The following is a 9,466-nucleotide window of genomic DNA, read 5'->3' as shown; positions in this document are numbered from 1 at the left end:
GCAGATTTTTGATTTCACCAAGTACAGAACATAATCATATGGTTGGAATTAAAAGATCTCAGAGTGGAGAGAGGTATATTTACAATGTGACAATTGGTGTGATGGTAAAGGATATGAAAAGATAAAGATTACATATTGAAAACACTGATGGCAAGAGTATAGTAGTGATTTTGATCCAAAGTCTAATACTGGAGTCCGAGCACTACTGATATTCCAATGGAAGAACTTTTCAAACCTTTGAGTTCTATACAGCTTTGATTCAGGACTTATACATTATCTCCTATGCTCGGATTACTTGACATATTCCTTTGAAAGACCAGAGGAGCCTCTGAGGGTGGTATTGACTCAATTTGAATTTATTCTAAGGTGGGTTTCAAAACTAGTGCAACTCTACCAAACCAGTTATGTAATATCCCTCCAGGTAGTGGTGTATTCATTGCGACGATCTGGACCACAAATAAGTAAGTGATTCGATGATGATTGATCTCTTGTAACGTATCCTTGAAATAATTTGATAATGGTGTTGAATTCGTAAGGCTCTTCATTGATGCATCGTATTCTATTTAATTGATTACCGATAGTTGCTTGGAGCCTTATCACAATCATGTTACTATTTGAAGTTTGCACAGAATTCAATGTCAAGCCAAGAAGCCTCTTATCAGTACATTGAAAACATGATGTATCGGCAAGAGAAAGGGAGCAGAAAGTAAGGAATCGAGTCTGACTTCAAGAAGGGACAGTCAATCTACGCCACTAAGATAGCTTTTTCCAACAAAATCTTCGCCTCGTAAGTATTTTTGCGGAGTACAGCATGGAGTAATGGCTCTTCATGCCTTCGGGGAAGCCTCGACGGAACTTTGTACTTCAACTCCTTGGTATCAGCATTGGTGTCGCCAGCAACGAGCTTCCGATAAACGACGCCCTTCTTGTAGCGTGCGACCCTGAGAGCCCTACGAGCGGTGCTAAGGGTCCTCTCATCTGGAGTTTTCTTTTTTCTGGAATGCGAGTGGACTCGCTGAGGATATGTGGCCTTCTTTTTGCGAAGTTGAACACCAAAAGTCTGCGTGGACAACGGAGCGGTAGCACGATGTTCCATTTGAAGTTAAGAGAGACTCCTAGTGTTGGAATAAATTGAGAAAAGCAAGAAAGAAAGGTTTAAATTCAAGAGAGATGAAGTTCGAAAGGGTGATAAGCGGAAAGTTACGGGTGGCTAAGAAAAGCACTTTTAACTGTATCTGGGATTCGAAGACTGAGCGTAGTCGGACGAGTTGTGAAGCAATTGGTGGGATGATAAGTCAGGTGGTTGGAATTGAGAAGGACTTTTGATAAGTTCGGGTTCGTCACAAAATTAAGGGCAGACACAGAAAATGGCGATCATTGATGTATGCGGACCAGAGTGTGTGCTAAGATATGTAGACTAAAGTTTGTGCTGAGTTAACAGACTGGTGTAGGCACCATCCCCTCTTCTAATTTGTGTTTAGAAAGAATAGTGATCGAACTCTTACCAATGTGCATGATGTTTCTTTCTGGTGATCGTGAGCCGGTACCAGAAACCCACCTATTGTTCACGTCTATGAATAACTTGCATCCAGATACCATGGAAAACGCGAAGGATACCTCAGTCACCTTCAAAATATTCCTCTGCAAGGTGAAACTTGCACTCGGTAATTGATCTCAAATCCTCCAAGGCTTTCCACGTAGACCCCAGCAAGCAAGTTATTGATGGATAAGACCTCTTCAGTAAAAAGCCCGGAAGCGCTGGGAATGGAAACATTGATCCAAGTTAGAATTGCTGCATGGCGAGATAAAACTTTAACCAAGCTACGGTTCATACACAGAATTCGTGACCGGCTATATTCTCGACTATGTACTCCCAGCCTCCAGAACTTGGAAGTGCTCATGAGATGGCCGTTGGAAGAAAGCAGCTGTAAGACAAGATCATGATGACAAACTCAAAAAATTTCCCCAAGCCTGAAGAACATAGTGTTTGGCTAGCTCATTGTCTGCAAGCAGTGCCATTTGGCCTCGAAGGACCCTGCACACAACAAAAGTGTTGAAGCCGAACTATCTTATTTGAAGCCACAACATAAGTTTTCGTATAATAGATAGGATGATTGGTATTTGTTTTCCTATACGCTTCAGCTTTCGGTCGTCACTGCAAGAAATGTAGAGGATCTACAGCCAAAAATATATTACTCATGATCATGAATCATTGCGTTCTAGATAAGAATCAAAGGAGTCAAATATGGGACTGGGTTGAGAAACAAAGATTCACGCCCATCCGCAGTGACTGCGGCCGCATAGCGCTCGGTAACACATTTTGCACTTCAGCTCAGAATGTTCCTCCCAACGAAGCTTTCCATATACGGCAATCGAAATCATCCTGGTAGACGGATAAGTTTTATTGAACTCGGATGAGGTGATACCATGGCTTTTGATGATAACTTTTTTTGTGTCACCATGAAATTTCTTGATATTCAACTATGTTATACCTCAGCATCTTGCTTGCTTTCAGATTCTCTCATTCATGTCCAAGTCAAAAGTTTCATAATAACTCAAAGGTCGAGTTTCTGGATGTCTCAAAATCCTGATTGCTGCGAGTGACACGGTGTCATTGTTTGTAGGAATCAACTTCTTCATTTGAGAGATCTCCAGCCCAACCAAGATTCGAGACTGGTCAATAAGCCCGTTCTTCCCTCGCGTATCAGTTGAGATCCAATCAAAGATGGCAATCGTCAGCATCCAGACTGAAGGTCTGCTGAGCTTGCAGACAGACTGTCAACTGCCATCCTCACTGCATTCCAAAAATATTTGCAGACGTTTAATGAACGTTCCTCGGGTCAGCAGTCTCAAAAGTCGTGTACGAGGAACGAGGTTGTGTTGAGTTTTATGTGCAGATGAAACTCATTTTTGCAGGATGAATTGTTGAAATATCGAGGGGGTGAAAATCGAACCCCCAAAACACAGCCATCTTGACACGGACTAGCCTCACTTCGCGCCAGGAAGCCATTGCTTGCGATGTGCAAACCCCGGCACGAAGTTACACCTACTTTAGTCAAGCTTGCTTCATGCGATGGAACGGAAGATGTGTATATGGCAGAGCAAGATGTGAAACTTCAATGGGAAAGATTCCAAATGTATCTCTGTACAGCTTTTAATCGCATTCTCATCGTGCTTTTGCGAAACATTTCCCAGAAATGGCGATCGTAACTTTTAAGTTCTTTTCCGAATCGATTGAAAAAAAAACCCCAAGCATTTGAAGATATCTGATCATCGGTCCAAGTGGACATTTGAATTGAATTGTTTATAAATGATCTACTTTCAGTCTCCCGTGAGGATATGAACTCAAAAGACAGAAAATCAAGAAACTACTCTAGAAAATTCGAATCTCCAACAAACCTATCATTCACTTCTTTACATCTACAAAGATGACTTTTGATGATTTATATCAAAAGGAATTAAACCGAAATCAAGCTCGAGCTCAAACTGAAGAACTAGAATCGACACCATCAGAATTTATTCATAACTCTCAATCTCTAACCTCAGGTCTTGACGATCTGATAGTGAAGAGCAAAAACCTTTTAGACGATGGAATTTCAGCTTTAAATGGAAATTTCATCCTTACAGACGAAGAAGAAGAAGAAGAGGGAACAGAAGAAACAGAAGAAGCCCATGAAGACGATGAAAGCAAGTCACAAGAACATGGAATTGCCAAACCCAAAGAGCATGTAATCTCAGAATCCGGAACTCAGATGAGTTCAACATCCAGTTCATCATCCACAAAACCAATCTCAATCAAAAACAAAACTTCATCTTCATCAATCCTGAAATTACTCAAACGTCGAATCTCGAATCCAACCAAAAGGAATTCCTCGCATAGTATTCCAAAACATGAGTCGTACGCTTCTTCTTCACTTCGCTCAGTTTTGATCGAACCCATGATTTCTAATTACCCCATCTATCCTCATCATCCTACTCGTTTCCAGTCGGTCCAAACCACAAAGACCAATTTGGAGTCAATTCAAAGAAATCATCAAACTCTATTGCGCTATAAATCCGATTCCGATTCCAACACCATACAAAACAAAACCAAAAACTTCTCACAATTTCTTAAATCCACTTCGGTCTCATTATTTCAAAATTTAATTTCTTTCTCTCATCATTTCTCTAAAGCTAATATGAGTAGTCGATATCACTATGATTCGATACCTCATCGTCCTGTGGATCCTCAAAACTCGCGTCAGTCAACCAAACCCATTTCCTCTAGTTATGTTTCTTTTCCTCCTTATTCATCCTATTTTAAATCCAAGTGGTTTAGTGCTACATAACCTTAACATTTCCTTTTTTCGTTTGCAACTCAACAGTTCTTGTTCATAGTTTCTGCATCATCTTTAATATTGTAATCAAACTTCGAGATTCGCTTTGTTTCAATTTTGTCTATATGTTTTGGTGATAGGGTATGTGTATAAGTAAACACATATTTATAGATAGCTTTTCTTCATGTTTATTAAGTAGTAGGGACGGTTTGAAAAACTCAGAATCGTTAGGCACATCTTTCTTGTTTCATCAACTCTTTGAAATCAATTATTTATAATCCTTTTTTAACAAATGGTAGCTTAGAGATTACTCTTCTTAAGCTAACCCTCCAGAAAATAGCTCAAAATTAGCTATATAAGAGGGGACATCTGGGCGTCCTTCTGGCAGCTTGTGTCTTGTGCAAAGTCGTTACTTGCTCATACGTGAAAAAAGGACTTCGAAAAGTTGATCACAGGTACCTTTTTGGAAGAAGGATACCATGCTCTAGCCCTGAACATGCGTAGCCAATCAGACCACTGTCTGGCCTCAGACATCTCGTACTCAACTCAAGTCAACAGATTCATCTGCTTCGTGTGCTGGATACAATCCCCTGTCTTACAGCTGAGTGGATTGTGATTTTGGTCTAAAGCCGTCAATGGGTTTTTTGATTGTTTTGATACACTGCGACAAATCTTTGAATAAAGGTATATACAGGGGTCAATTAAGATCACAGCAAGCTCACATTTCTTAGGGGTTTAAGCTCGTCTCCAAACAGTCTTTTCCTTCTGCTAATCACGTATACCAGATCTTCTATGAGGTTGAATTAACTCACTACACCTTTTGTATAGATATTCTCCTCTTCTTGTGAGCATTTGCCCCCTTAAACTCTGGACAGACTGCTAAGCCTTTTTGTGCCATTTCTCTGAGGGTTTTATGGATTGTTGGATAACAAATTCCAGGAATCGGCTGATCACATCTTTGGAAGGTTTCAAAGTAGTTGAAAGTTTAAAAAAACTTCCATGACTGTTTCCAGGCCATTGTCCTTGCTCATGACGTCATTCACAATCAGCTTTTCCATAAGTTTTAGGTTTTTTTGGTTTGTGATGTTATAAGGATCAGGATCAGAATTCAGGTATCAGATACTCCGAAGAACCTAGGTCCCACTCAGACCTCCCCCAAAGGACTTGGATCTTCTTAAAATTATGATACTTATGAAACTCTGTACAATAATAACCATAACCATATCTGGTTTGAAGTTGGGATTTCCTAAATGATCTGGAAACACAAATGAAGCTCTTATCAGTCTTTGGTTGTGGAATATCTGAGGTGGTTTAAATTTCTAACTCACTTTCAGTCTACAGCCGTTGTGAGAACTATTGGTAAGTTTTGAGGTGATGGGTGTTGCCAAGTTTTAACTAGAGTTTAATCTTTGGTCCAAAACTCAGTTTTTTTTGATCTCACAGGCCTAAACCTTGTTTTGGCTCCTGCAATATGCCTGTATCTCACGGTACTCATGGTCAAAAAGGAGTTTTTTTTAGTTTTTGCCAGTTTTGGATTAAATCTCGACACAACACAAAATAAAAAAAAGTTACCGTTAGTTCTCACAATGGCTGTAATGAATGCATGTGAACAATGTGTAGAAGCTTGACAATGTGAACCCATCCGCTGCTGAAAGCATCAATCCAACCAAAATTCTTGCCAGGATACCCAAGGAAATTCTTCTGTCTAATTTTATCCAGCTGACCAGGATTGTTTGGGCTTCAAGGATTCCCTTGAGGGCACATTTATATATATACATTCATGTCTTGAAATGAGATATGGTTTATATTAGACTTCATTTTTGAGAACAAGAAGGATCATGACTCACATGAAACCCAATATTTGAAGACCTCAGTCTCTTTCTCAGGAGTGTAATGTTTTTCTAACCAAATTTGGTATTCTCCTGGCTTCCCTTGTTCATCCTTTGTGAAGATGTTTTTTATTTCTTCAGACTCTCTGTTGAGATTAGCAGAAACAAAACAGTATCAGGATTTACTGGTATCAAGTAATGAGGAATCTCATACTGATTCACTTTTTTGCTTGAGTAATTTGATATGCTGTTTCATTCTCTTTGAATATTGATTCAATAGAGTTTCCAAGACATATATTTTATTCAATGCAGGTATATTGGTATTTTTGAACTTTAGTGTTGTACTCTTTTGAAACTTGGAACAAATTGCTGTGAAGGACTGGTCTTGACATGAAATCTTTTTAAATAATCCCTGGAGATAACTGCCCCAGTCTTTGCTGTCTGACTGCAACAAACTGTTCATCCATTTGAAGTGATAAGTTGCAGGTTCAACTTCATATGGCATTGCGGAGAAGGGGTCAGAATTCTGCCTTCCCTGAGTCCAGCAGCTTCATTAGATACAACTCAAGGTCATCTCTTGAGCTTTGATCAACATATCCCGGTATCCTAAATCAAGCCCTACTCAACTTCACAAATAGAAGGAACAGCCCAAATGATTAAGTAGCTTTGGTTGATTGATGCCTGCACTCCCAGCAACACCCAAACCCCGCCGCGGAAAACTGGGGCAGCGCTGCGGCAGCGCGGGGGTCCCGCCGCGTCCTCAGTCTACTGAACGCTCACTGGGATAAAACCGCGCCGGGGCCCAGTTTTTACTGAGGTCCAACCCGCCGCTGCCCCATTGAAGGTACCCCAGGGGGGACCCAGGGGCCCAGTTTGGCTCATATAGCCTAGACTGTACATATTCAACCCCTGACACGTCCAATTGTTAGTTCAAACTTCAGATGAACAGTCACAACTCGTGTTTTCACAGAGGTTATCTAAAGGTACAAAATACCAAACTTGAAACCTCCGACAGGACGTGTGGGCTATAGTAAAAGAGGCACTCGTTGTTGAGCTGATTGGGCTCTGTCGTGTCGTGCGGTGGGACAGAAATTCTGCGCGGCGGACCGCTGGCAGCATGTTGACCTGTTTGACGTGAAGCTGGGGCTTTGAGGCGACTTGTAGTTGATTCTCATCATAAAACTCACTCATACCACCCTCAACATCCTCTAAGCTTTCCCAAACAATATGGCGCTCATTCAGAAACGCCATATCCGTTACCAGACTGAAGAGTTTAGGTACTCCACATTCATCTTTATTGAATGTATGTAGGGATCGATCCTCTAGTTCAGCCTGCGCGAGACTTTGAGAGATTGCATGACCCTCCAGCATTGTCTCATGGGAGTAATTGGGGTCCATTTGGTCGGGTGGAGGCGGTAGAGGAGGGTGAAGAGGAGCAGGTGGCGCAGGTGAGATGACCGGGTGCCGATACAAGACTGAAAGATGTGAATTTCATAACAAAGCAGTGAGTGAATCAGGAGCCAAACCGGATACGAGTTGAAAGTGTCCAAAGAAAGATAGCTGAGTACTGCTGGTATCAAAAAACCGATGTATCACACAAGCTAAAGGTCATAGAAATTCGCATCAAAATCAGTCAACAAAGGTCAAAGGTTCTTAACCGTCAACAGAGGGTCGCTTACTATCATGAATAGCATTTTTCTATTCTGTTGTCGTCTCTCGATCAACTTTGTCAGATTGAGGGTTTTCAAGCAGGTCTTTTTCTTTTTGGCATTAATCTCATTTTTTCAAATTTAGGGAAATAAAACCCCAGTCTGCGGCGCGCTGCGATGGTCTCAAGCGCGCCGCGGTCCCCTTGAGATTTTTTCTCACTGCGGCAGCGCTGCGGTGAGGTCCCCGTAAAACTGGGGTCGATCGCACCGCTGCCTCCGTGGACCAAAAATCCGCCGCGCTGCGGCGGGGTTTGGGTGTTGCTCCCAGTGGTATAGAGTCAGCTATTAGGGGTTGGGCGAAAAACCGACCAACCAGTTTCCAAACCCTGTTCAATTGCAGTTCAAATCTTTGGGAACGCTTAAGAGATGGCTCGAAATCAATATCAAAGCCACACAAAACCAACAAACCTTTTTATCCAACTTTTTGCTTTGCAAAAATGTTGACCGGTATGGTTGGTTTTGTGATCACACCACCGCTTCAACCGTTCAAAAGCTCTTACAGGGAAAGCAATTTGCGGCGCCTCAAGCCTCGCAAACGCCCTTTTTGCACCTTTTACAGATCCGTGAAAGGTGCAAAATCTTGCCCGAATTCTTCAAGCTGAGCTATCGGTGGGGCTGGAGAAGAAAAATCACACCCAAAGGCTGAATTTGGGTCTCTTTGGGTAACCCGGCACAGCAACGGGTCTGTGACACCTGCCCCCAGTTGATTTTGGCCATCTTCGGCTGTTTTCGATTTAATTCTCAAGGGCGCAAAACCGGTTGGTCAGTTTTTCGCCCAACCCCTATTCACTTTAATAGAACTGCAAGTTGCAAACACATAAATATGCTGTCATGATGTAAGTCAAATGTGTCAATTGCTGAGGTGATGATACCAAAGTAGCAGAATTCCAGCAGGATGTAGGTCCATGCCATCATTTTTGTAGACAGGGGAATCTGACCTTGTACAAATGTTTTTCTAAAAATCAAGTTTTGTGACTGTGCAAGCACCCCTTTGAATTCCCACTTGTCATTATCCTATTTTTTTCACAATTTTTCAGCTTGTCTGATCTCTCAGCTTCTCCCTCCTATTGTCCTCTCTCTCTCTCTAATTGTCTTGGTTTAGGCCCATGGTGTTTGCATGGGACTTTGGCCTCCAAGGGGTGGTGGACACACCAACCCCCAACCCCAATCAGCTTGATTCAGCACAAGGAAGTGATGCAAGTATCACTAGGCTCTGAATCAGAGGAGGAACACCAGACACAATAAGCAATTCATCTATTCAATCTCAAAATTTCTCATGTAGCCCATATCTCTTGCCTTTCCTAGGGAGCACTGCACCTAGCATAGCAATTCAAGCTGTTCTTAGATCTGGATCCTTGTGTGTCAACTCACATCTTTTGATCTACTGCTGGAAATTCCACGGGCACAGGATTTGGACAAATCATGCCCAATATTGTGCAAAGTGCTAAGACAACTCCAACGACTAGATGGCAGAATTTATCATGGTATACTGGTCTCTGTACTATTTACTTGTTTGGTTAGTATTTTTGTTGATTGGAGTAGGATTCTGGATCTCCCTGGAAATGTCTTGAAGTGTTTTATTTCAACACTTCAATTCTTGTGTTTCTTTGGC

At 41.7% G+C, this 9,466-nt stretch overlaps 2 protein-coding genes across 2 annotated transcripts; one reads left to right on the top strand and one right to left on the bottom strand.

Moving 5' to 3' along the window:
* Window positions 1-402: 402 nt before the first annotated feature.
* Window positions 403-1,096, bottom strand: MELLADRAFT_111747 (uncharacterized protein; the record flags this gene model as incomplete). The annotated part of the gene is made up of 2 exons (XM_007416101.1): window positions 403-610; window positions 750-1,096. The coding sequence occupies 2 exons, from the start codon at window positions 1,094-1,096 to the stop codon at window positions 403-405; spliced, it is 555 nt and encodes a 184-aa protein (XP_007416163.1).
* Window positions 1,097-3,428: 2,332 nt separating this feature from the next.
* On the top strand, window positions 3,429-4,328 carry MELLADRAFT_67736 (uncharacterized protein; the record flags this gene model as incomplete). The annotated part of the gene is made up of 1 exon (XM_007416161.1): window positions 3,429-4,328. One exon carries the CDS (start codon window positions 3,429-3,431, stop codon window positions 4,326-4,328), a length of 900 nt encoding a protein of 299 aa, XP_007416223.1.
* Window positions 4,329-9,466: the final 5,138 nt, after the last annotated feature.

The sequence above is a fragment of the Melampsora larici-populina genome (genome assembly GCF_000204055.1).
Source record: "Melampsora larici-populina 98AG31 unplaced genomic scaffold MELLAscaffold_57, whole genome shotgun sequence".
Classification (NCBI taxonomy): Eukaryota; Fungi; Basidiomycota; class Pucciniomycetes; order Pucciniales; family Melampsoraceae; genus Melampsora; species Melampsora laricis-populina.
The sequence above is the reverse complement of the archived record's forward strand: the minus strand, read 5'-3'. Positions and strand labels throughout refer to the sequence as shown.